A 25596-nucleotide genomic window follows, 5' to 3' on the forward strand; every position below is an offset into this window, starting at 1 on the left:
AAAAGAAAACAGATCCAGGAAGAAGATGAGAGGTATGAAATAGTTTGCAATAGTAGTTTATCTGAGCTGTCATTATGTTTAAGCGGTGCCACACCGCAGAGCAAACGAGCCTTAAGACGCCAGATGCAGGCACTTGCTGGGAGTGGCCGAACAAAGAACATATCGTATATAGGATGAGGAAAGGTCGGCAAGAAACAATGCTTTCTAAGTTTAGAACGGGTTTTTAGCAAATTCAAAAACGTTGCTTGAACAGGTAAGTACTATTATAGCAATCATTAGATGTAACAAGGTTTAATACTACCCACGGGCTCTTATATTAATTCTTTGAAGAATTTCTCCAACTTGGCCTTCCCATCGTCGTTGGACACGAAACTATCTGGCTCTTGTGCACAGTTTTCATGCAAACGCATGAACTGTTTGGAGCTGATATTTAGAGGCTTCTTAAACTCGAACATAGCGCCCAGATATGCCACTTTGAGTCCGCATTCCGAGCATAGATCACGTTTCCGTTTATACAACGCTTCTAGGCAAGACCCTTCCCTGTAAAGAAGTCAGCTCCGCGAACACACACTGAAACAAGTGGCTACTGACTCATCAGCAACACAAAGAATTATATGTGTCGCCAATAATGACATGCTGAAATCCATGGCTGCTTGTGGCCCTGTACTACCCCCCCAAATGTCTTCATCCACGCAGGCCGCCGTGAGGTCAGCGCTGTACTGCCCAAGAGAAGACCAGCATGATGATGAACAGTATGAATCCACTTCGTTTTTCAAGTAATACCCGTCATTCACCCACTCTCGAAAGGCCATGAACGGGCAGTCAATTTCTGTTGAGAGGACTTTGCGACATTCTTCGTTGAAGGACCCGGGGATTGTGCTGTTCCATGGCTTGAAAGCGGTAGCTGAGTGAGTTGTGAAAGTCAAGACTATGGACGTGAAGATTGGGAGTCGCATGGTTACGAGTAATCGAGGAATAAGGAGGACAGTTGACATGTAAGAAAGAAGAGGGAATTCTGCCGAGAACGAGATCTCTTATGTGAGGTCAATGCATTGTTGGTTGTTGGTCGGATGTCAAGATTACTGGATCGATCCACTCTTCATTTAAATTCTATACCAACACTCCATGATACTCAGAACCAACAACCGAAACCCCATGCTCTCACAAACGCTATGACAAATCAGAAGGAATACGAAGTCGGCAGCCTAATCACCTCCTCCACCACCGCCTCCTCCTCCTCCTCCTCCACCATCACCACCACTGCTTCCACCACTTCCTCCGCCAGAATCACTGCATCCTCCTCCGCTACTGCTGCCTGCATGGTCTCCATGACCCCAATAACTATGACCGCCGCCGCCTGATCCATCTTCTACTCCTCCCCATCCCCAATGCCCTCTATCCCTGTGCCCATGACCGTGACTGTTGCCAACTGTATCATCCGAGACTCCTCCATACATGATTCCAACGGGATAATTTCCACCATCGGTGGTAGCTGGGGCATGGTATCTTCCCCATGGAGGCCCAGCAGAGCCCGCCTTGTTTGAAGATGTTTTCTGTGTATGTGCTGGAGCTGTATAAGCGCGCTTTGGTAGAGCTTCGTCAGGTATTGGCTTTGACTTTTCAGTGTCTCTTTGCTTCTTCCGTCTTGGGAAATACTTGGTAAAAAGATCTTTGGGAGACATTGCGGTAGGAATGTAGTTATTGAGGGCCAAAATATCTTATGAATTTGGGCGTGACGTTGCCCTTTATATCTGTTTGAGACTCACTTACAAGACCGCCTCGGCTGTGTTGGTGCTAAACTAACTAACAAAAATGGTGTCTGTGGTGCCATCATCTTCATCTTCAGCCAAGTCGGGCGTCTCACTGCCCACCTGACTCGGCCGAAACCGAACAGTCTTACGAGCTTCGAATATTCTTACTAAATGGAGACATGGCTTAAACAGAGCTCATGGTACTTTATTAATGCCAAAATGTTGTAAGTCGGTGGAGTGGAACATGCAATAGGATGAGATGAAGTTTATCCTTGAAATTTATGTGAGCTCCGATATCGCTTTTAATCCACGAGCTTGACTATAAAAGAACTTGACCGAGTGTCTTCTATTCTACGAGAATGAGAGACACTCCGTCCGTTCTCCCATAGTCAAGCCAAGCGTGAGACAATGAGCTTTATGGTTCGCCGTAGAGCCGTTAGCGACCGCTGCCGCTCTCCACTTCTAACCGCCCAGCTGATATCGACTTCTTGCTCAGCCCCAGCCCCAGCCCAGGGTCCTCGATAAATCAGACAAGAATGCCTGCTTTGGAAGAATGACGACACTTATTACTATAGCCTGCTAGCGAGGCTGATTTCCTAGGTTGCGTAATGTGAAGAAGATGGTCACTGGGGCCCAGTGTACACAGCTTTGCAGTTTGGTCACGCAAAGAACCTGAGTTTTGTACAACGCCTTTTTTAACAAGACAAGAGCGCAAATTTTTAAGGTCTGCCTACATTGTGACCACTGTTATTTAGGTACTGCTGTCCTAAAAATACACTTAGCCGGGGTATTGGCTGCAGGTGGTTTAGTTGGATAAAAACCGCTTGCCGCCTTACAATGAATGTATTTGACGAATTACAGAAGGTGTTATTATCGGCATCTGTTTCCCTATGGAAACAAAATCATGGGCTGTTATTGGAAAGCGCCTTACACAGCCGAACCTGCTGAACAGGATACCTAGAACCTCCAGCTGAAAGACTTGTTCACACTCTCCAACCTCACCTCAACACCCGAGTCTGCATCTACAACATAACAAAAATGAGTTCTTTACAAGTACTTAACATATCCAGCATAATTTTCCGCTATTCTGGTCTCGTCGCAAATCTCATAGCTATCTCTTCAGCAGCTCAAGTTCCGCCAGGGAGTCCCCCGTTGCGGTATATACACGATCAACTCCTTGCGATCCAGCCGGAGCTGATAGATGGCCTCTTGTCCTTGCAGAAAGAAAAGCCCCTTTTGGATGACGAAAACTTTACTGCCATACTGAATTGTGCGAGAGCGTGTGTAAGGGACTGTAACACTCTTCTTAAGGCTGCCAAGACAAATCTTGAGAGAGAGACTCAAGATGGGCAAGGGGGACAGTTCCTGCGTTTAGTTGATCAGCTATTCGTGCCTCCATATATTAGGAGTCTCCAAGGCGCGGTCAATGAGTACACTCGACCAAGTACTCGCTACTCGGCGAAGTGAGTCAAACAAGTGTTCATTGTATTGATCCATACTAACATTGATAGCACCATCATATGCCATTTGCATGGCCAATTGGAAGAGATTGAAACCCGGTTCAATATCTCTCCAGGATGCGAGGCTTTTGAAGAGCTCCAAAGGTCTACAGGCCTTGTTAACGTTCAACTCGGCCAAATTTCTTGCGGAACAGAGGCTTGGGACGAAATCTGTGACAGTCTGCAACACATATTATCCAACCTTCACCACCTACAGACGGCACTCCCAATGTTATGCGCCCTCAACCATAGCGAGAGATCTTTTCGCTGGAGTAGGGTCTCGAAAGCTCTCGAGGGAACGTTCTCCTGGGTCTTTCGAGAACAAAGAGACGACGCTACCCATGCTCAATATTCGTTGCGTCGCTGGCTCACTTCAGATCACAGCCTTTTCTGGATCACAGGAAAATCATGTTCAGGGAAATCGACATTGATGAAATTTGTTTCCGAACACCAAGATACCCGGAATTTACTGCAGAAATGGGCTGGGCATAGGGAGCTATTGATCGTCAATCACTACTTTGATGCCACGGGTCTACCAATCCAGAGATCGTTTGAGGGACTCCTGAGATCCCTCGTATTTGGAATTCTCAGTGCAAAGCCAAGTATCTTGAAGAACTCGCCGTCGAATCTTGGCTCAGCAACGAGCACCCTGCCGGCAACTTTCAAATTAGGAGACATATTGAGCTCCATAGCAACGAACGAAGTTTCAGTCAACATTTGTTTCTTTATCGATGGGCTGGATGAATATGAGGGAGATCATGCTAAGCTGTGTCAACTGATAGAAGATTTATCATCTCTCCCTCATGTCAAGGTCATTGTCTCTAGCAGACGACTGGCTGTGTTTGATACTTCACTCAATATTTCCTCTGAAGCCAAACTATTTATGGAAGAGGTCAATTGGAGCGATATCAGCAGATACATCACTTTTCACTTGGAGGGAAGCCAGGTACAAAGCTATATGAACCGTTCGAAGTACAAGGATATCAGTGCTAAAGCAGAGGGAGACTTCCTCTGGGCTGTTTTGGTAACTCGTTTTCTCCTTGAGGATCCGCCTCTCGTGCTTGATGCCTACAACGGAGCAGATAGTGTTGCAGGCATCCCCAACAATTTACCAGGCCTAGCGAAGCTTGTGACAGAATCTTTGTCTTGTGGAAAAGCTGCTGAGTATCTGACAATGGCTCGCGAAGCAAAACGGTACCTAGCTGCCGAAATCCTCTACTTTCACAACTTCGACTTTGCCAATGATATGTACGCTTTCATGACACCGAAGGAACTTTTATCGACACGTGTCGAGAAAACAAAAGAACTACATCACCGGATTTATCGTGACATCATACAGACGTGTGGGGGACTACTGGAAGTTGTCGATGGACAAGTTGTCTTCGTGCATCGAGCTGTTTTGGAATTGATGCATTCTGAAGAGTTTCACAACTACTTACTTACCAAAGCTCGGAAAGGGTTCGATTCTGACCTCTCGGTCTTCAAAGCATCAGTTTCTTGGTTCAAGCGCAAATGTTTCAGGAGCGGCGAATTCGTCGACTTACAGCCCGAGCCGGCGGCGGTCACTCTAGCATATGTCAAGAGTCTTTCAAAGTTCCATAGGAAATTAGGAAGTACCTTGCCCGATTTTCAGGATACATTTAATAAGCCAGTCTACGTTTACTGGATGACAAAGGCTGTCAACATCCGAGGAGGCTTTCACAACGTATGCAAGCACGAAAGATGGCTGGATGTTGTCAAAGACTTGGGATATAGCGACGATACTGCACTATCAGTTTCAGATCCACTCAAGAAGCTGTATAAGCGATGGCTTCATCCGTACGAAGAGCATCTGCACCAAAAGAAGCTAGAAGATCACGACCCTATGAAAGATATTGAAGACCTTGTTGAGAGCTTGAGGAAATGCCTTGAATATGCACGACGTTGCGATCAGAAGGAAAATATTGTTGCCACAACTTGGGCGCTCCTTGACAATATTGAAGAATCTCTGTTGTCGATGACTGCGAGAAATCAATTCAACATATCAGACTTGTCTATGACAAGGGGTATTTATCGTCATCTTGTGATTGAATCTGGTATCCAGAGATACATCGCGAACAAACTCTGGGTTGATCCAGGATATTTTGACAACAAATATTCACAGAACTACCGGTCAGCTCTTTGTTCTGCGCTTGGAGCAGCACCACATAGGCTTCATCCCCCGCATCTCAGTCCAGAGTCTGTCGATATATCGCTCTTTAAATCACTTCTTGCTCTTGGGCATAAGCCAAACAAGTTTCACCATACAGGGCAGACACCTTGGGTGTCCTTTGTGAATACCTATGTTCCTAACACATTGTCCAATTCACCCCCGAGGCTCGACAAGATAAACATCAATCTGATAAATGAGATATCCATTCTCATGCTTGAGCATGGGGCCAGGCCAGGAGACTATGTGGAACTGCTGGACAAGAAATCGAGAACGTGGAAAGTTCCAATTTGGTTCAAGTTCCTCATGCTGGCCCATTGGGTACCGACTTTTCAACAGGCCATGTCCAAACGTGTTTTCAGTATGATGTTAGAGAGGGCCCCAGATATCCCTGATTCCAGAGCTTTACTGGAACTTAAATCCTATGGCGAAACATATGAATGGATTCCTTTTCCATTATGGGCAATATGTGCTGACAATTTTGCACTGCCTAATGTGTCCGATTCTAGCCCATCTGATGCTGATTTTGTATTCAGGGTATTTACAGGAGTTTGTGAAAAGAATCTGGATAACTTGGAAATGTCTGAAAGGTCTCGAAAATACCTCTCGAGTTACTTCCTCCCAGACTACCCGGAGCTTAGTAGACAAATATTGATGCTCATTCCCGGAAGCGACTCCAGGACGATAGGTTTCACAACAATCACCTCAGTCACGCGGGACGGAAACACAGAGAGCATTGAGGGTCTAAATTCTACGGCTGTGACTTCAATTGAGCTTCCAGAAGGTATAGAGGTTGAATCTCCTAAAGACGGTGCAGTGTGCAATAGTGCGAGAGCAGAGTCGGATGCATTCGTTGATGAAGTTGGCTCAATTCAGTCGATTGGCGAGGACATTCAGTCAAACAACAGCAGCATTGCACGGACTCTAGGCACCATCGCGGCTGAGCGCCACATTGGCGACTTGCTTTCCCAGCATCCGGATCTCCGCTTTATCATTGATATATCCTCAGAACTCATGCCAAAGGAGAGGCTCGAGCGCAACATTCGGAGATCACTCAAGCTTTTGTATCTTAAACTCAGAGAGCACGCGGAAAAGCACATCGAAATCCAGGTTTGGACAACTCGAATGCTTAAGGGGCGAGGTTCAAGGACTAGAATCTCAAAAAGAACTGTCGATGGCGAGTTAGCATCCCTACCTCCAGTGAATAGCAATGAAGAAGAGGAAGAAATACGCCCAAGCTTTCGAAAAGATCGAGCTTATCTAAACAATTGGATATTAAAAACGGAACTGGCTCCAAGGCCAGATGAGAAGCCTCAGCAGCCAGCAGATGAGACTGACCATACTAAGCTGGCAGAAAGCGATGACGATATTAGTGAAGAAATACAGAGTGATTCTGAAGAATTTCATGCAGTTCAAGTCGCAGAAGAATTTCTCATGAAGGGTCCTCCTTTCCAGGCGTTCTTGGGACACCTTGGACTCTCATTGTTACCTGATGCTCTCAAGCAGGTCATGCAATTAGCTACGTGGGATACCATTGAGCTGATTGATACTCCGGCAGAAGTCTCACTTTCTGATCAAATCAAGACTTCTGTGGAAAAGCTGACCGGCAGCCCCTGGGATTGGTGGCCACTCAGACCGCCGGAGGTACCTTTGCGAAGGGGATACGTACGAATGAACTGGGCTTGTGTGAGTTATAACGAGCATACATGACTTTCAATGCAACCTCCTGACCAGAAATAGCATTGCGGCAAGCCGTTTTGGGTAGACATTACTCCCTCTCAAGCACGAATTATTAAGAGAATGACCCAGAACCCTACCACGTTTGCTGAAGACCACCACAAAGTCACCCATACCAAGCGTAATGCCTTCCAAAGGGTCACAGCATGGTTTAAATGGAACTCTGGAGCCATTTTACCTGTCTCGACGCCAACATCCCAAGGTAGTCAACAGTCGTCTGGTGTGGGTGGCAACAACCGAGTTCAACAGGGGGTGGCTATTGCAGAGCAGAACAACATCCCGCCTGTGACTATTGATGATCTGAGGATCTTATTTGGAGTACCCATGGGACTTAAGACGCTACATGTGATCCCGATCCCGGTCAATCAACCAGACAGCAACGTTTTTCCACAACTGAAGGCTGAGTATAGAAGAATGCGTGGCCGATGGAGAGCTTGGTTCTCTTTCTGGCAGCTCAGTCACTGCAATTTTGTCAAGGTGAGTGCATGTCCCTATAAATTTACACTCTCATATGTCGAATGCCTTAGATTGATCTCCCATCGCCTGTCGGTGACACTAATGGTTTGTTAGTTTGAAAGCATTGCCCGCAACATTGTTGTCGCGTGCGGTCAAGATCTGCCAAAGGCTAGCGACTTGGACTACGATTACACGCCAAAACCACCCCAAGCATCAATACCACCTGTTCATCCACATATCTTTGAAGCTGCATTCAATAGCTGCACTGGTGGCAAATGCCGAAACCTCTCTCCTTTTCACAACTGCTATGAGTTCGAAGAAACGACTTACATAAAGAGAATTCCGAAGAAGAAGACACCACTTTCACCAGGAAGCATTGATATTCCTATCTGGGGTCTCGAAGCCCGGCATTGCATCTCGTGCTTTCATGTTATTGTATACCACTTGCTTATTCTCATTCCTCCCTTTGTGCTGTGGGGATGGTGGATGATCAGGCATCCTGATGATATACAGAGCGCATCTGTTCCGATGACTGTTGTTTTGGCAATGATTTCTATGTTTTGGAGTGCTACTGGAATTATGAAGCAATTTCGTGGCGAGCCATAGTTCTATGGGTGGTCATAGATTTGTTTTATGTCAGAGATCTGCAGGAAATAGAAAAAGCTGGTATTAAACAGAACGGAAGAAAAGAGATTTATTATATGCCATCTGTTGTTTCCTCTCTAGTCATATCCAAGCAGTATCTACCGCCAACTCGTCCTCGCCTGGATACTATCCTGCTCGTGTGGGGAATGAGAATGGTAACAGAACCGACTCAGACATCAACAAGATCAGGCCGCGTGGCCTAATGGCTAAGGCGCTAGATTTCGGTCTTCAGCAACTGATCCCTCTAGAGATTCCAGGTTCGACTCCTGGCGTGGTCGATTGACATAGCTGATCCACTTCTTTTTGCACTTCTCTCCTCCTATAGAGAAGAAGAGATGTCTCTTTTTGCACTTGATGCAAAATGATAAACAGAACAAGCAAAAATGTGGTTCCGCCCGGGATCGAACCGGGGACCTTCTCGGTGTTAACGAGATGCCATAACCAACTAGACCACGGAACCTGTGATCATCGAGATTTCTCTTGGTGATTGCTGGTCGGGATCTCGCTATTGGGCTCCAAGTTCTCGGAACCACGAGTCATCACAAGAAAATAGACGGACTGACCAATTTGTTCACCTGGTAAAACAGTCACTGAGACAGTGTTGAAGCAATATACGTCTATTCGTACCCGTGCCGTACGCCTGCCCATGATATAAGACGCCTCTCGTCTCACTGAAACGAGTTACTAATGTCATCCCAATCAAAGTTATCCATGTCCTGTGTATCGAATCCTTCAAACATGGCAGCATCCCCTGAAGGATCCAAGCTTCCTCCGTCATTGGCAGATCCAAGTCCCAGATCAGATGGTACACCACCCATACTGACATCAAGAGTCAAGTTATCGACTGACATATTGTCACCCTGAACACCTGAAGCCGCAGCAGCCATGGCGTCTCCAAGTCCAGCGGTGTCACCATCGAGATTAAGAGACATCTCTGCAGTTTGAAGCATTCCTGGGGGTTGAGGGATGATCATCTGTGCTTCGACACGACGATGTAGACGTACAACGATCTCAGCCAGTGCTGGGTCTTTCTTCTGGAGTTTCCTACAGCCTTCAGCCTCGACTTTGAGAAGGTCCCGGAGACTACGCTGCCGCTGGACCGGTGGCAGCATGTTTCCGTTTGCATCGACAACTGCAGGGGCATCTTTCGCGGCGTCAGGTGCACAGATCAACGAGATAGCAACGTCGTAGACAATACTGGCACTTCCAGCCTCTGTGTGTTGTCGAATCTCTTCCAAGATGACATGCAATACTCGTTTGGGGCCCATGATCTTCAGAGCAGCCAATATTTGCCGATGAGTATAAGAAGTCGGCATACTGTTCATGGCAGGATGAATGCTCCAGTGGACAAGACCTTGGATGGTAAGTTTGATAGCACTAGAGAGACCAGTAGGAAGTGTAGTAGTCCAAGACTCGAGCTCGTTGAGGTCAGTCCCCCCTGTGCGGCGTGACAAGGGGATGCTATCCTTAAGAGTCCGCAAAAGAGGTTCAATGTCTTGATTATTGGGATCTCGACGTTGATATGTCCGTAAAGCATGCTCCAAAGGCTTTGCGATGAGGTTTTTTACGGATGAAAGCATTGTGCTTGCTTCCCCCGAAATGGAACTTGGGAGGAGGATGAGTTGCAGAATCTTGATAATGGACTTTTGTTCTTTTTGGTCGATCCAGAGATAGTCTGCCAGGAATCGAATCGCCGGAACAAGAGATGGCAATAAGAAGGTATCCACAAGGTCTGCCTGGTCAGTATGAAATCATCTAATTGGCAATGGTACTCACATTCTATGCCTCCCTTGAGGCTCTCGTCGTTGAGATAGCCATGTGTGTATGCAACGACAATGCTCTGGAATAGAGGTGCCACAACAAGATAAAACTCTTGCGGTGGGCAAGATGACATCAACTCATCGCCGAGACCACCGGCCTCAGTATCGAAAAGCCCATGAATCCACCCGTTGAGGTGGTCATTCTCCCTCTGAGTGAGCTCATTGCATTGTCGTCCAATATGCCCCCTGCCAATAATCCTAGCGACCCAAGAGTCAGGGCTAGCGATGCCAATTTCCACTGCGTTCAGGTTATATCGATATGTGAAAGCCAAAACAAGCAGTAGAACGGCTCCAAACTCCTCGTACACGGGCTGATACTCTTCTTGGTCATCTTCATAACGCCAGTTATCAAGAAGTTGGCACAAAGGTTCAAGAATATTTGGCAGCTTCTCAAACAGAAGAATGACGTCTAAAGACTGTGGTTTTGCAGCAAGTTGGCTGCATAATACTTTCAACGACATCGTTTCCTTATTATGGCATGATTGTCGGAGCACCTACGACTGTTAGGCATAGAATGTCAACGAACGGAGTTACTTACCTCAACAAGTGCCTGGCAAACCGCGCCGACATTGCCGTCCATCTTGTCGAGTTCCCGAACAAGCCCCTGAATCTTTTCCGTGTCAGACAAGCAGTCTTGCACAAGCTTATCCTTGGAATGTTTCTGTAAAGATGGTTCATAGGAAAGCGATATTTCTCCCAGAATCCTCTCCACATGCTCTCGTTGCACGAGACCATGCAGCACACACGCAGCGCAAAACTCTTCCCTAACACTTTCCGTGTAGGGATTATTGTTTCTCGACTCGTCAAACATGAGTGATGCTGTAGGAAATAAACTTGTATCTACGTGGCTTAGTGCCTCCGTAATACAGAATTCAGCCGATGTGCCTGGGAAGCCAGGGGGTAACAGTTGATAGAGAAGTATAGGAACTTTGTTGATCAAGAATGACCTTAGAAGGTGGGCGTCTTTCTGTCCCTCATTGCGGAAAACCGCATTGGCCAAGATATCAAAAGACGCGAGAATTAGGTCGATGGCACTTGATTGAATATCTCCTTGATACTTGTTACTCATGTATGAAAACAAAGCATGATCATCCAAAAGAGGGCGTGCAATAAGCTAGCAAGTTAGTCTAGTCATTAACCCAGAGATATCAAACTTACTGCAGCGTTTAGATAGATGTACAATCCTGTCCGAGTGTTGCTGATTGGAATATCTGCCACAACAAAATTGTCCAGGCCAACAGCAGAATCAAGAAGTTCGTCCATAGCAGCATTAGTAGCTTGCTTCTTTTTATCAGCGGGATCAGAGCTAGCAAGAATTTCCGTTCGAAACTGCTCGAGCTTGTCTGTTATTTGCGGCACGAGCTGTAACGTTGGCACAAAGCTTGCCAAGCCAGCAGACATTTCTTTCCGGACGTCTGTCCTAGTCAGCATAAGTGTATTTGAGGCGCAATTGTATTACCTTTGGCAATTGGTTTGCTCACGGCTCCAACAAGGATGTCATTCTCGCACATCCGTAGTAAGAGTGCGACCAGAGCTGCCCTCGACGATTCCATTTCATCCCGTACCTGGGTTGTGTGCAATTGCTCAATCATATCGGCCGCAAATGCGGTCGTGAAAAGGACCATTAATTTGGAAATGATCCTTGTCATCTCCAATGCCGTTTTTGAATCTCGTATGGCTTTGCCTTCTACTACGGACTTGGTAATCCCGTAGAAAAGTACCTCTTCAGCCCAGTACGAGCTCTTCCATCGAGTAATCTTCTGTTTCTTTTCATCCTTCTCTTTATCATCGCTTTTTTCGTTCTCCTTTTCTTTGTCCTTGCCCTCATTGGCGTTCGGTTGTTGTGCATACGCATGTAGAGACGAGTATTTGTACAGCGCTTTTAGTATTGATGGCGCATCGACGTAGCCGAGTCTTGTGAGTACTTGTAAGTATGGAGGGATTCGAGGGTCGAGACTATTGTCGTTTGATGGTTGAGGGCGAAGGAAGAAGTCAGCGACGAGGGCGGGAGGGAGAGGATGTTGGTCATGGACGAGTCGAACGTAGTTCTCGAACTTCTCTGTATCGAGACGATGAGAGATGGAGCGTGCGACAAATTGAGACCAATATTCTATGGCCGAGCGCATCCCTTCTGCGGCTGCTGCGCGAGAGTCCATGGCGAAGGGATGATATTCGAATCGATGATTATTTAAACGGTTGGTCGCGAGATGGATCGATGAACAAAGGAGCTTTTAATCGCGTCCATACGGTGATCCTTCAGGAAGTACGCCCGTCTATTCAATTGGGCTTCAATATACCAAGACAATCCAAGAAAAATATATTATAGTGGCGGAGATTTACTCTCCCAGCGTCGGCGCATAGACTTTGGTGGATGTAAAGCTTGAGCTGTCGCGGAGTCGATGGCCTGGGCTTGGTGTTGACTTTGGTGGGACTCGCTGTGGCGCGGATTTGTTCCGCGTTGTATAAGACCGCCAGATCTATTAACATAGACAAAGCCCGCCATAAGCTACCAAAATAATGGAAATTCCAGTATTAATAAGTCGTTCATCTTACATTATTACTTCTGACTACCTTACCTCTAAATACCGCGGCCTGAAAGCCTAACAGTCGCTGAAAGGTGAATTGCACATTGATGGAACGATTACACTTCATCGTGGTTGAAATCCGTAGTTCATATACCACATATTGAGCTACCCAGAGTCCCTCCAGCTGGCGGCTAATTCTGATACTAGATTTTCTTTGTTACTCCGGGCTCAATTCCCTCCAAAATCCCACCCAACTCCTCCCAGATCTTGCTACACATCTTCTCTCCTTCATCTCCCTGCATAATCTTGGGCAGTTCATGAAAAGCACCATTAGACATGAACTTTCCGTTCAAACTTTCATCTGCAAACGCTCCAGCCAGCAAGGCGCGGGATCCCACCTCCGGAGTTCGTCCAAAAAGTGCAAGGAGGCCTTTAAATATAAGATTGAATGGCCAGGGCGTGTTATCGAAAAGTGGTGTGCTGCAGAAACCAGGATGTACGCCGTTGACGATGATATAGCCTTTCCCAGATGGTTCGATAGCTTTGGCGAGCTGGGTCATGAATATGAGTTGAACGAGTTTTGTCTTGTTGTAGTGTTCAAGGACACTTGGCTGCTCATCAAGAGCTTTGATGATATTTGACTCTTGTACAGGAAGCCAACCCTAGTATCGTCAGCATAGGTTCGTGGTCGTTCAGGGAAGACTCACCTCAAATGCAGCGCCCGGGGACACAATCACAACATGTGGGACAATGTTAAACCTCGTCGACGTCTGTCTTAAAGCGGGGAGGACAAGAAGTGTAAGTAGAGCCGTCGAGATGACATTGATGCTCAGCATGGACTCATGACCCTCGAGAAGTTCACGCTTAAAGACAAGAAGACCTGCATTATTGATCAAGACATCTAACCGGTCTAACTTATTGACACGGTCTGCAAACTCGCGAATACTATCATGCGATGCGAGATCTAGGTGCCAGACCTCGACGACGTTGTGTTTCCCAGTAGTCTCTTCGATGTCTTTCTTTGCGTGTTCACCTTTCTCAAGACTGCGGCATGCCAGGATTACTCTGGCAGCGTTGAATTGGGTAAAGTGTCGCGCTGCCTCGAGAGCAATACCTTGGAAATGGTCAGTTGCTAAGGAATTAGTGGTGTGAGAATTTAAATACCGCCGTTTCCGCCAGTGATGATGACTACTTTGCCTGTGCAATCTTCCTCTTGCGGCGGTATTGTGGTGAATTTGCCATAGATCATATTCAATAAGAACGACATCTTGATTAATGAGCGGCGATCGAAGCGAACGCCAAGACAAAGCAAAATGAGCGTGTAGTTCAATTGGTTGGAACTAGAGCCGTGTCTGTAGGTATGACGGATCGTTCTGTCAAATGAGAAGATGAAGTAGTAAGTGAGGTTCAGATGTTATTGCTGCTGACGAATTGTGCAACGGGTCAATTTAAGCCGAAGATGGTTGCATTGGTCCCCTGTCTGTACATAACCACTCACTGAACATGATTTATTCTGTTATACATTGTTGAACAGCTTATACTATTCCGGGAGCTGAAAACGAAGTATATTTGAGTACTACAGGCCTGTCATACCTTGCTCTATGAATAATATGAGCTCGAAAGATGACGCTTTGAGGCTCAGCGATTCTTGACTGAATGAAGGCTTCATCACTGGCAATCCATATATGAGCTACATTTCTTTTCAGTGATTATTAATTAATTATAAAATTTATGGAATGACAAAAACACAGGGGAATCTCAACGCTAAACAAACACCAGGATATCTCAGTGTCTCAAGTAGCAACCCTACTTCTCAAAAACCGTCATCATAGTCCTCTTACCAGCCGCCCAACCATCAGCATAATCAGTACCCAGATATCGTCCTTTGACCCACCAGATCATGATGCTAAACAGCTTCATGGTACCCATCTGGCCAGTAGCTCGGCTTCGGCCAAGTGTCACGGCAAACATTGGCTTAGCGGCAGGGGTGTACTCAGGAATTTCGCCGCCATCGAGATGAGCGGGAAGATTCTTGAAAAGGTGCTGTGCCTGCTTGTCTGCCATGCCGAGCTGTGAGTTTTCAAGGTTGCCAGCGTCTCCGATGACGAAGATGTTCTTCTGACCCTCGGCTTTGAGATGGGTGGTCTGCTTGACGTAGCCGTTGCTGTCGAGAAGGTTCTTGGGAACAAACTCGGTATTGGGGATAATGCCAGTAGCAGGGAGATAAGCATTTGCGGTGATCTTCTTGGTCGTTCCGTCGGCAGAGCGCACCTCGAGGATGGTATCTGATCCGGAAGGTGTTGCGCTGATGACAGTTGTCTTGGGCATTGTCTTGACCTTGAGCTTCTTGAGCTCCTTGAGAGTCTGCTTGCGAACCCCATCCGTCGCGGGTGGTGCAAGAGGGAGATCGTCAGAGTAGATGAAGATGACCTCCTTGGTCCCGTGCTGAGAGTACTCGAAGCCGAGTTCACCGGCAGTCTCGGAGCCGGTGAGACCACCACCAGAAACAACAATAGTCTTGGCCTTGCTGATCTGATCTTGGATCTCGTGTAACTTGGCCTTGGTAGCCTCAGTAGATCCGATATCCTTCCAGATCAGGCCATCCCTCGTTCTCGAGCCAGTAGCAATAATCAGAGTGTGGTAGTTGACTTCACGAACAGTAGCACTGCTGTTAAGCTCAACACTGACGAGGTTGGAAGTAGTATCAAGAGAGATAGCTTTGCCCTGAATCCACTCAAACTTGTCGGTAGGATAGGTGCTGAAGGTAGGTTCCAGTGGGATGATAACCTTGTCGTCTGAGATTTGGCCGGGGACAACGACACGAGGCATGGCGACAGGCCAGTGGAAGTGAGTATTGGGTGAAACGACGACCATCTTGAGATCTTTGCGCTTCATGACTTGGTTGACCATTGTTTGACGGATCACGGGAAGTGCGGCAGGGCCAGCACCGAGGACCACGATGGTCTTGACGTCTGCCATTGTGGTAGTAGTTGAGTACTTATCGTAGAGAATTAGTTGTTAAGATAGTATGAGAGGTAATTGTAATCCTGCTTGAGCGTAGTAGTCGTAATGTGAGTGAAGATGCTTGATTCAGAACAGGCCGTAACTCTCTACCTATATACACAATGCAATTCAAATTCATCTACCGTCCATCCCTTGCTTTCTCAGCCGATTAGAAACCAATAAATTACCAGTTACCGTGCCCACAAGCCCCGTGGAGAAGCAATAAAGTTTCAAAGGGCATTGCATTTCTACCCCCTGTTTAGATTAGAAAGATCAAATGCCGCCGCGCGCGCGGCAGATGTTGCGGAATGGTCCATGGCCCCATAATTAGAGATAACTGACCAATAGTATTGCTTAACGCCGGTCCTCCTCTCTGCCGCCGGGGGGTTCGGAGACTTGAAATGCGCTGTGGCTTTGGCTTTGTCAGTGGATTAGATAACTCGGCAACGGGTTCTATCACGACAATCAGATAATTTGCATGTGTCGCTTTAAGTCTGGTCTGATAATCACACAGTTGACAAAGTCTCTATCAGTTCAAGTGAGCTATCAGTTCAAGTGAGAGTAATTGGCATAGAGCGTTCAGAACACAAGCAGTACCTTGCCAAGTACAGAGAATTGAGAGTTCTTCATCAATGAGATCTAATGCTAGACCCTGCACGCTAAGTTCGAATCGGTTGACAGCTGGTGCACAGCCAATGAAGGCCAAAGCCAAGGACCCTGGCCGCTGAACAGGGAAACTTGGCTCGTGGCCCACCTCATACCAACAACTTTAAACTAACAGACGAATAATAGCAATACAACAATTCGTGATACAATGATGGGAATCATATCGTCCAGGCTAAGTTTACCCAATAGGGAAGTGTATATCATAACCCTGGGAATCACTGTATTACTAGTAACCCAGTTTCTGGATCCCAAATGCCAACATCTACATCATCGTTGCTCTAGGTTAGGCGAGCCGAGTTTGCACCATCTTCTTGGTATCAACTCAAAATATCACTTATCAACAACATCACCGTGTTGGATACATGCAACACATGCTTTTAACATACAGTCTTTGGTTCAGTCATATAGCTATGATAAACAGTGCATGGCTCTTCTCGTATCGTGGCTTTAATTTCCTCCAGGCCAACAAACTTGAGCAACTCTCGTGAAAGCTCAGCGAATATCCAGTCAAAGATACGAAATATGTTATAATGTAATGGATTCTAGATCGAGCCAAGAGGAGAAATACTTCTTCATGAAGCTATCAGCCTTGATAAGATCACCGAACAAAATTGCACGTCATGATCGTGATCTCCTCACTCGCCAATTTCAATTGTCGTCATATCGTTTCTTGGCCTGACGCTGACGATGAACTGTTGACGATATGCTGATCTGGCATTGCCAGTCACTGTGGGTAAAATGGAGGTGCCGAGAAGTTCGCTCTAGCTGTTCATCCAAATGGTTTTCGTTATGATACCCCCCTATGACAACAGCCGTTAGGTACATGATCTCGATGCTACACACTGACTTGTCATACCCTACAGCGTCACCAACCTAGTAAAGCGGCCCGAAAACAAATATCCGAATGGAGATAACGTTATCGAGATCTTGTACAACGGCCGTGTGTGGTGACGATGGGTTGCTGACTCTGTTCGATGTGAGCCATCTCAGGTTGCATGGCTAGCATGGGTAACCCTCAACGTAATGCCAGCTGAGATCACGTCGTAAAAGCGAACCGAGTCGAGACCACGGTGACATATCCCTTGTCCTTCTGCCGTCATGAACTGGTCGACAGGGAACACTGAAGCTTTGTCGGGAAGAAAAAAAACCCCAGGGGTGGTGGTACGGCTCAAACGTCATACCCTGAGAGGCGCTGTAATATGATGCAAAACTTCGCCGCAAGGCAACCACTCCACCATCGCTTTGACCAGGGATCGTAAGCAACTCACCGACGTGAGAATTGACAGGAGAAGGGATATCAAATTATTGCTTGTTGAGATTGCTGTTGATTACTCCATATCGAGGAGGTGGGAGGGATTGGTAGAGGATTTCGAGAGAATTCCCAACTTTGGTGACCAACAAGTTACAACTCATGTGAATGACTTCCATTCGCGACTTTTGTGGCCACTGCTATGCGCACAGTCCACTCAGTTGCAATTGATGGCTCGAGGAGTTGCTCAGGCTAGCGGGCTAACATCGAAACGTGCAATTGGTAGTATTCCAGACTGTTTCATCAGGGGCCATCTCAGGTCACCAGCTTGAAGCGGACCCATCTTGCATCACGTAGAACCTTATGTCATCTTCTCAGACGACGTCAAAACAAACATCAAAAAGCAAGGATGCGGTGCGGGCTCTAGACAAGGGCTAGGGGACCCATCTTGTTATTCAAGCTAGGAAAACATCGATAGGCCAGGGTTTAGAACGGCGAAGGAATCTCTCTAAGTGACAGAGGTTCTTTCGTAGGTGGCATGGATGATTTTCGTATCGACAAACAGAGTTGGAAAAGCAATGTCGTCATCACGTGTCACGCCGGCTGATCAGAGACGACAGCATTAGGAGATGCCCTTTTGAGTATCGACTCTGCTGTAAGGGGTCAAAAAGGCTGAGATTTGGAGAGTGCCGTCCGGACCTCGAGATCATAGGCTTCTGTTTGGTCCAAAACCAAAGCCAAGAAGCTGTCTGGCAGCACAAGCTTGTGGGGCATAAAGTGAGGCTCTAAGAGAGTTTTGACGTCTGTGACAAGCTGAAGGTAGCTTCAGGCAAGGCAAGGAACCAACAGAAAAGATTGACGTCCGAGACTTGAACGCAGCCTTTTCGTTTGGCTGTCCCTGGTTGGCCAATGACGCAGATGTCATGCAATGTCGGTGATATCTCTAGCCTCGTGGGTTAAGGATAATCTCTGCAGCCCGCCGCCGTGGTCTGCTCATGACGCTGCTTTCTCCCGGGACGTGCAGCGTATAACAGAGGCGAAACGGTGCTGAGGCGAGATATGACGGTGTACGGTAGCATCCTGCATCTTTCTCTCAGGGCCTCCGTTTTCCTATTTTTCCCTTTCCTGTTGCGGAGGAAGATCAAGATAATCCCTGTAAGAGGTGACATCAGCAAGCGACTCTTTAGCGTGGCGGCTGAGTGACCTCATTGGCGCACGTAGACGTCCATGCATGCCGTCAGTGGCCCACTTGACTCTCGACTACAATTTCCCCTTTGCCTACTGGTTGAGCGGCGCAGCACACAGTTTTGAAATGCTCGCCATGATGACTTGATACTGTGGTGACAATCCGACGCAATAGCAGATTTCTCTCCGTTTCTACACGACTTAGACCGTTTCCGTGGTGGGAAAAGGAGAGTGCTAGAATGCAGTGATGCACAAGGGGTTGCACTCCTGTTGACTGCCGACGTCAACAGATGATTCATACCGGGGCGTGTTCTGCAACCTCTTGAGAATTCAGGGTCTTTCATGTGCAATCATAACTTACAACATTCGGTATGATGTGCACCGAGATAAGATCGGGGAAAGTGGGAATAGCCTCGCTGCAAAAACTTTGTTCATGCGTAGAGTAGCATCTGCTGGTCATCAACAGAGCAACGCCTTTCTAAGCTTTTCGGTGCGTGATCAACCAGGTATGGGGAAATCAGCCGCCAAGAGGGAAATTGGGTTTTGGACCATGGGATTGTCGCAGATTTCCCATAGTGTTGGGGCCGATTTCCCCCTCCCGTCTAAATTCCCTCACTCAGAATGGATCCAGTGATGTGCGCCTCCCGAGAGCATATCGAGCTCTCCCCACGTTGATGCTACAATGTTTGAGCCTCAAAGATTATCTTCTGCCATGAGGCCCAATGAAATCTGAAACTTGTGGCTCTCGATATACGCCAGTGCTTGTCGACCTCGAGATCTCAGGCACTTTGCTTGAGGCTTTTGTCAATTTGGAGTAATCCCGCTCTGATCCTTGGGACTAAGTCAACTAGAGAGAGGCACCAGAGTCGGAAGAATGCCAGCCCGAGAGCTGTAGTGATGATCCCTGCAATCTGGCTCTTAAGGGTCCTTGTCTTGGCAAAAGAGTCCAGGGCCTGGGCGAACCGTTGCTGCTTTCAAACAGCCGCGTGACCCGTTCTAAGAAGCTCGTGGTCCCTGGCGTGGTCTCATCATTCATGGTCTCGGAGCTGAACAATCATTCAGCGGACTTTTGGGTAACAGGCGGGCGCAGTTTGCGGTAAAGTATGTTTCCTCAATGGCATAGGCTTCCATTTCGCGTTGTCTCTTCTTCGTAAGAGGTGTTATTTGTCGTAAGAACACATATTTCTCAGGCCATGATGCCTCCGCATGCATCATTGCCCCGTCTTTTGGCTTGAGCTTCGAGACATGACTTCCAATCGCCCACCACCATAGTCGAGCAATGATGCACGAGATGACTTCACTACCGGGACCGGATCAGCAGGGTCTTTCTGTATCTGCGCTGTGCCCCATGCGACTCGCGATTGATGTGAGTTAAGCTCTTTGCAATGGTGCAGGGATTTTGCTGATCAACAAAGAGCGGAGTGGAATACAGTAACGGTCGTACTGTAAATTATCTCATTCCTGCACGTAGCCTCACCTCTCGGAAGCTCTGAATGGAAAAAAGTGGCGATGGGGACAGGACCCTGAGCTCCGGACTATAGCGAATCACAAAAGACTTCGTCAGGGTGCAGGGATAAACCGACGATCTCTCCGAAGCTTACAGCGAGCCTCCAGTAGGCAGTCGTCAAGCTACGCCATTGACATGCGCTAGAGGACATCTATCTCTGACGATCAGTCGCTCATGATGGCATTACATTGGCCTGAGCGGACTGTTGAGCCCCTCTTTTCTGTTGTGCTCTAGGGACATTTCCCGCTTTGAGAGGAGAGGAGATGTTATTGAGTTTGAATTGTTCTTATTGATGGTATCACGGTTGGGAGATGTAAGGAGTACTCGAGACCTTGGCCCAGATGCTAGAATACTCGGGCAAATTTGTGATAGCTTATGATAATTCACCAATATTTACCGCTCTTGTATAAGCTGACCTCTATTGTTTTCGCAACCTCACCAGAGGTCTCAAGTCTTTTGGCTTTCCTAGTGACGGGTACGACATCCGGACTGTGAAGTGTGTGTGTGTGTGTGAGAGACGGACACAGAGGCAAAAGAAGGGTCCATCCATGATGATGATGGGCTACGGTGCCACTCACCACCACACACCCACTTACACGCGCTAACATCGGGTGCCACACCCCATTACACAAGCTGAATCCACTGTGACTGCATTTTCAAGGGACCTGGGGGTGGAGGCTTCAGGTCTGGTGGGCTTGGACTTTTGGGCTTGGGCTTGGGCTTGCAGGTACCCAGCCCGCTCCGCTCCTCTCCTTCTCGGCACTGCTGATGTGCATTCGAGCTCAGGCTGTAGAGTTTGTGGTATAATAAGACCCTGACATCCCCCCCTTCGATTTTACTTCTCATCATCAATCAACACAACAACAACAATCACAAACAACTTCAGCTACTCTCCAGCCTCATTTATAAATTCTCTCCCCTTTCAAGCCGGCGTTTACCACTAGCCTATTCAGTTTCTCAATTCGACTCACTTGCTTCAGTCGATAATTCATAACTCAACCTCATCTCAAACAAATCACTTACACAAATACCACAAAACACCTTCATCATGCCTGCTCGATCAGACTACGGCTCCGTCTCCATGTCCATGTCTCCCCCTCCTCCTACAAACCTCTCAAGCTATTCCCGCTTCATGCACGACCACACAAAGCGTCAGATGGAGGCTTCCGGTGCTAGCCCACCCCCAACCAACGCTACGGCTCAGCGCGCCCGTTCGTCTGGCATGACAAACGGCCACACAAGCCCCAACTACTCATAAATCATGACGAGAATACGACAATTCTAGAACTCCACTCTCACCATGAGTTCTACTTCTCATTTTTTTTGTCGTTCTGCCTTGGCTGTTGGGGCGTGACATCAATCGCGACGTCAATGGTGGCGAAGCAACCCCAGCCCCTTCTAAGCCAGGCTTCATCTCATTATCACACTTCTCTCATGGAACACATTATCTACGGCGTACTGGTGCCTAAAAAGGTTCATTTTTATATGACGACATGGCCTATTTTCAAAGTTTCTTTTCTTTACAAGCAAACACGATATGCAAGGCGTTTATGGTCGAGGGTTTATGAGCTGCGAGAGTAGCACTGTAACATAGCAGGAACAGGGACACACAAATGTTAGTGGAGGAAAAGGATATAGCTCTATAGCTATTTGCTGCGATTAGCGAAATGATATATGAACGAATTATGTCATCAAAATTCTCCCATTGATGGTGAACTGAATATAATGAAGCCCCACGCTTGCGCCAAAATACACCATCATTATACGAGTAATAATCTAGTCTCTCTTGACCATTGCCATTCCCTTATGACGATTTCTTTTTCAGTCCCAGAGCAGCTGCATGATCCTTCTTCTTTTTAACCGCCCTCTTGAAGGTAGGTGCTGGGGCTTGCGGCTCGACAGGAGCATCTTCTGGCTCAGCAATCTTTGCAGAACTCTCCACCTGGGCTCGTGCCGCAGCGAATGCCGCCTTGGCAGCTTCTTCGTCCTCCTTTTCCTGTTGTTTTCTCTCTTCGTCCTCTGTTCGTACGATAGTATCTACGAAATCCACACCTTCTTTCTCGGATCGGTTGATGCGAGCGTTTCTGTGGCGGATTTCATCCAAGGCATCAGCGGCGGCCATCTCTCGTTGAGCATCCTGGTTCTTGGCTTCCAGCTCTTCCATCTTGTCCAACTCTTCCTCGCCTGCGGCTTCTGCCTCTTCTCTTTCCAACCTGTCCAGACGCTGTTCGACGTTTTCTTCCTCAGCCGCGCGATTCCTCCACGGCTCATTGTTCCTCACCGCTCCACTGACTACAACGTAGTCTTGGTTCTTCGGGTCGGTCTTGATGATGATTTCTGAGCTGCAGGACGAGCATCGAAAACTGAGCTTAACGATCTGTATTCCTAGGTACTTTTCGTCCGGTGGAGTCTCCTTGCGAGCGTTCTTCTTCAAACCGCGATTCGAGAAAGCGCCACATCGCGTGCATCGCATAGTAAACTAGAGATGGGTGTTAGCTTTGGTTACAATCTTACAGGAGTTTGATGGGTCAATGCATACTGGACACATGATGCGAACCTGCTGAATGCGAGGTCCAGCGTTCTTGGGACCACGGCGACGCTGAAGAGCGCTCGGATCAAAGTCGGGAGGATAGTATTTCTGTAGTACTTTGCGTTCCGACATCGTAGGCGAACTCGAAGAGTAGGTATTTCTAGCAAGGCTTAGTTATACGTGGATGCGCGCTTGTAGATTAAAGCAGATGCTGGTGGCAGGGTCAGATTCGTGCTATGTGAATGATCGATCGTGAAGATTGCAGTTTTGGAGTTGAGCAGTCGCCAAGCATAGAAGATGATAGTGGGGCGATTCGGCTGAATAATTCACAGCCAACCAATCAGCTCGTGTCGCGATTCAGCGGTTCCCAAAGGTAAGGAAGTCATTCAAAGTCATCGCAAGCTGTTGTGATTCATTTTGTCACTCAGGGCTGAGGCCTTCAGTTTCTCGAATCTCCTAATGTACTAGAAATACCTCTTAGCGAGCGAAGATATTGATATCATGGATGGTTTTATGGATACCTTTGGTAAGCATAGTGCGCTGTGCAAGTAAGCTTGCTTTAATAATCCGATTAGAGGAGGATCGAAAACTGAGGACCTCGATCCTAAATAATAAAAAGACTTAAGTAACATAGTATAAGTTTCATATAATATTGATATAGGTTTATAGTAGGATACCTTTTGCTTAACATATTTTGACACCTTTTATTAAGGTCTGATACTTTCTTGCTCCCTACCTTAGGTATCTCGAGGTCTGCACAGAAGGCCCCACTATTTCTAGGCGGCTCCACACTCTTAACATCCTCTCCGTCCACTAGCTCTTTACATGAGAATCTTCCTTCTTCAAACATCATCGCCAATATGCCAAAGGCCGAGGTCGGTTCAACGAAATACGTCGCAAACCGCATGAAGGCCAAGGGCCTTCAGCGTTTAAGATGGTACTGTCAAGTTTGCGGTAAGTAAACGCTGCGCTGTCTCATCATTGTGGTTTCAACTCCTCTTCATCTCACATCTGAGTCTCATAACAAATACTAACTATTTCACAGAAAAGCAATGCAGAGACGCGAATGGCTTCCGTCAGCACACAGTTTGTGGCCCCCTGAGTCATGAAGCGAGAAAATTACTAACTATCATGGTAGATGTCCGAATCTCACGTTCGACAAATGTTGCTTGTCGGCGAAGACCCCAAGAAATACATAAAATCCTACACGCAGCAGTTTCAGTCAGACTTTCTCCAGCTTCTCAGGACCGGTCACGGTGAAAAACAGGTCCATATCAACCAATTTTATCAGGAGTACATACGAAACAAAGAACACATACATATGAATGCCACCTCTTTTGCCAGCTTAACGGAATTCGCAAAACATCTTGGTCGCGAGGGAATCTGCCGCGTTGAAGAAAACGATAAGGGTATTCACATAGCGTGGATAGACCGATCTCCAGAAGCCCTAAGACGACAGGAAGCATTAAGGCGCAAAGAGGCCCAGGATCAAGGCAACGAGGAGATAGAACAACGAATGATTCGGGAGCAGATTAAGCGAGCACAAGCCACCGCCGGCAGTCGGGAAGAGGAGAAAGAAGAGGACAATGAAGCTCGAGAGCTAAAGCGACAAGAAGGCGAGAAGATCAAGCTCTCATTTGGAGCGAAGCCAGCTGCTTCTGAAACGAAGTCATCAGAAAGCCCCGCGCTTGACATGACAGCCCCTGAAGCAGAATCTTCGAAGACAGCAGACACAACTACGGACAAAGGGAAAGAGCCGGAAGTAGCACCAGCAAAGCCCGGTGGATTTGGAGGTCTTTCAATGAAGCTTGGCGGAAAGCCCCAGACCAAGAACGTTTTCGCCCAGGCCAAGAAGAACGCCCTCGCTTCAGGATCGAAGAAACCAGCCAAGATTGAACAGCCAAAGAAAATGAGTGAGGCTGAACGTATAATGAAGGAGGAGATGGAGAAGAAACGATCAAGAGAGTCTGCTGGATTTAGCTTTGGTATGGGCTCTGGTAAGAAGCAGAGAAACAACTGAGAATATTACGGATTGTCTTACAGCTTGGACTGGGTTACAAGAATTATAGCAAATGGCATGGGTAAAATTATGTTCAGCACAAGAATTGGATGGGGCGTTTTTGCTTTAATCTACCATCGATACCACAACGGCCGCTTTTAAATAATCACACGCGATTTTCATCATATTTACTGCCATGCCAGTCCCTCCAACGCCAGTTTCGCCAGAACCAGTAGAAGAAATTATTCCAAGCCAGTCAAAACTTGGCACCCTAAGCATCGTTCTCCGCCTCTGTGCCGTCACGTCTATAAACCAAGTCAGTTCAGTCCATGCTACCCGTGTCCAAGTTCGACTTACGGAATGTACTGTATTCTATACTCGTCTTCCAACGTCGACCGAATTTCGTCGGGGAGTTGACCTGACACTTTGATGGCGTACATGCCAGGGACATAGTTGTCAAGGCGCTGGTACTTTGCGATCCATGATTTGGCCGGGTTCGCGAGGGTGATAACTCCTTCGAAGACTTGGGAGGTGCAGCTCTCAATCTGGTCTTGGGAGTGCTGGAGATGCAGAAACTCTTCGCAGTTCGGGCAGCCTTCGTCGCGGAAGCGCTAGGATCGCAACATGTTAGTCTCGGGCTCGTGCTGGTCTTCGCGACGGAGAGGACGTACTGCGTAGGTCATGACAACAGAGCAGACCATGCATGCTCGTAGGTAGCGCGCTTGGCCGGTAGAGACGTAGTTGGAAGACGACATGGTTCGTGTTTCGTGGGAGACACCGTCGATGGTATTTTGTTTCGGCGATCGGTCTGGGGCGTGAAGAGTGGTTGTTGAAAG

General features: G+C 47.3%; 10 protein-coding genes and 2 non-coding genes across 14 annotated transcripts; 4 read left to right on the forward strand and 8 right to left on the reverse strand.

Moving 5' to 3' along the window:
* Positions 1-311: 311 nt before the first annotated feature.
* Positions 312-995, reverse strand: FVEG_07862 (hypothetical protein; the record flags this gene model as incomplete). Its single annotated transcript, XM_018896571.1, has 2 exons — positions 312-540; positions 592-995. The coding sequence occupies 2 exons, from the start codon at positions 993-995 to the stop codon at positions 312-314; spliced, it is 633 nt and encodes a 210-aa protein (XP_018754055.1).
* Positions 996-1205: 210 nt separating this feature from the next.
* Positions 1206-1682, reverse strand: FVEG_07863 (hypothetical protein; the record flags this gene model as incomplete). The annotated part of the gene is made up of 1 exon (XM_018896572.1): positions 1206-1682. One exon carries the CDS (start codon positions 1680-1682, stop codon positions 1206-1208), a length of 477 nt encoding a protein of 158 aa, XP_018754056.1.
* Positions 1683-2113: 431 nt separating this feature from the next.
* On the forward strand, positions 2114-8353 carry FVEG_07864 (hypothetical protein). Of its 2 annotated transcripts, XM_018896573.1 has the most exons (4): positions 2114-3214; positions 3263-7124; positions 7179-7652; positions 7746-8353. In XM_018896573.1, exons 1-4 carry the CDS (start codon positions 2790-2792, stop codon positions 8235-8237), a joined length of 5253 nt encoding a protein of 1750 aa, XP_018754057.1. In that variant the 5' UTR covers positions 2114-2789; the 3' UTR covers positions 8238-8353. The 2 variants fall into 2 exon arrangements, with proteins under 2 accessions (XP_018754057.1, XP_018754058.1); XM_018896574.1 differs by having other exon boundaries at positions 3263-7652.
* A 111-nt stretch (positions 8354-8464) lies between these two features.
* Positions 8465-8554, forward strand: FVEG_16195. Its single transcript has one exon. It is a non-coding gene; the product is annotated as a tRNA-Arg (tRNA).
* A 108-nt stretch (positions 8555-8662) lies between these two features.
* FVEG_16196 lies at positions 8663-8736 on the reverse strand. The gene has a single exon. It is a non-coding gene; the product is annotated as a tRNA-Val (tRNA).
* A 103-nt stretch (positions 8737-8839) lies between these two features.
* FVEG_07865 (hypothetical protein) lies at positions 8840-12458 on the reverse strand. 2 transcript variants are annotated; one of them, XM_018896575.1, is made up of 5 exons: positions 11556-12458; positions 11255-11511; positions 10635-11210; positions 10053-10590; positions 8849-10008 (listed from the first exon to the last, which is right to left on the reverse strand). In XM_018896575.1, the coding sequence occupies exons 1-5, from the start codon at positions 12250-12252 to the stop codon at positions 8945-8947; spliced, it is 3132 nt and encodes a 1043-aa protein (XP_018754059.1). In that variant the 5' UTR covers positions 12253-12458; the 3' UTR covers positions 8849-8944. The 2 variants fall into 2 exon arrangements, with proteins under 2 accessions (XP_018754060.1, XP_018754059.1); XM_018896576.1 differs by having other exon boundaries at positions 8840-10590.
* A 366-nt stretch (positions 12459-12824) lies between these two features.
* Positions 12825-13888, reverse strand: FVEG_07866 (hypothetical protein; the record flags this gene model as incomplete). Its single annotated transcript, XM_018896577.1, has 3 exons — positions 12825-13283; positions 13329-13735; positions 13786-13888. The coding sequence occupies 3 exons, from the start codon at positions 13886-13888 to the stop codon at positions 12825-12827; spliced, it is 969 nt and encodes a 322-aa protein (XP_018754061.1).
* A 422-nt stretch (positions 13889-14310) lies between these two features.
* FVEG_07867 (hypothetical protein) lies at positions 14311-15873 on the reverse strand. The gene has a single exon (XM_018896578.1). The coding sequence runs from the start codon at positions 15598-15600 to the stop codon at positions 14428-14430; it is 1173 nt and encodes a 390-aa protein (XP_018754062.1). The 5' UTR covers positions 15601-15873; the 3' UTR covers positions 14311-14427.
* A 5406-nt stretch (positions 15874-21279) lies between these two features.
* On the forward strand, positions 21280-21489 carry FVEG_07869 (hypothetical protein; the record flags this gene model as incomplete). The annotated part of the gene is made up of 1 exon (XM_018896580.1): positions 21280-21489. One exon carries the CDS (start codon positions 21280-21282, stop codon positions 21487-21489), a length of 210 nt encoding a protein of 69 aa, XP_018754063.1.
* A 361-nt stretch (positions 21490-21850) lies between these two features.
* On the reverse strand, positions 21851-23014 carry FVEG_07868 (hypothetical protein). The gene is made up of 2 exons (XM_018896579.1): positions 22771-23014; positions 21851-22710 (listed from the first exon to the last, which is right to left on the reverse strand). Exons 1-2 carry the CDS (start codon positions 22891-22893, stop codon positions 22036-22038), a joined length of 798 nt encoding a protein of 265 aa, XP_018754064.1. The 5' UTR covers positions 22894-23014; the 3' UTR covers positions 21851-22035.
* Positions 23015-23594: 580 nt separating this feature from the next.
* FVEG_16197 (hypothetical protein) lies at positions 23595-25009 on the forward strand. Its single transcript, XM_018905433.1, has 3 exons — positions 23595-23715; positions 23807-23847; positions 23900-25009. The coding sequence occupies exons 1-3, from the start codon at positions 23622-23624 to the stop codon at positions 24779-24781; spliced, it is 1017 nt and encodes a 338-aa protein (XP_018754065.1). The 5' UTR covers positions 23595-23621; the 3' UTR covers positions 24782-25009.
* FVEG_07872 (transcription elongation factor spt-4) lies at positions 24731-25589 on the reverse strand. Its single transcript, XM_018896581.1, has 3 exons — positions 25432-25589; positions 25118-25371; positions 24731-25065 (listed from the first exon to the last, which is right to left on the reverse strand). Exons 1-3 carry the CDS (start codon positions 25513-25515, stop codon positions 25032-25034), a joined length of 372 nt encoding a protein of 123 aa, XP_018754066.1. The 5' UTR covers positions 25516-25589; the 3' UTR covers positions 24731-25031.
* Between the last annotated feature and the right edge of the window lie 7 nt (positions 25590-25596).

The sequence above is a fragment of the Fusarium verticillioides genome, chromosome 3 (assembly GCF_000149555.1).
Source record: "Fusarium verticillioides 7600 chromosome 3, whole genome shotgun sequence".
Taxonomy (NCBI): domain Eukaryota; kingdom Fungi; phylum Ascomycota; class Sordariomycetes; order Hypocreales; family Nectriaceae; genus Fusarium; species Fusarium verticillioides.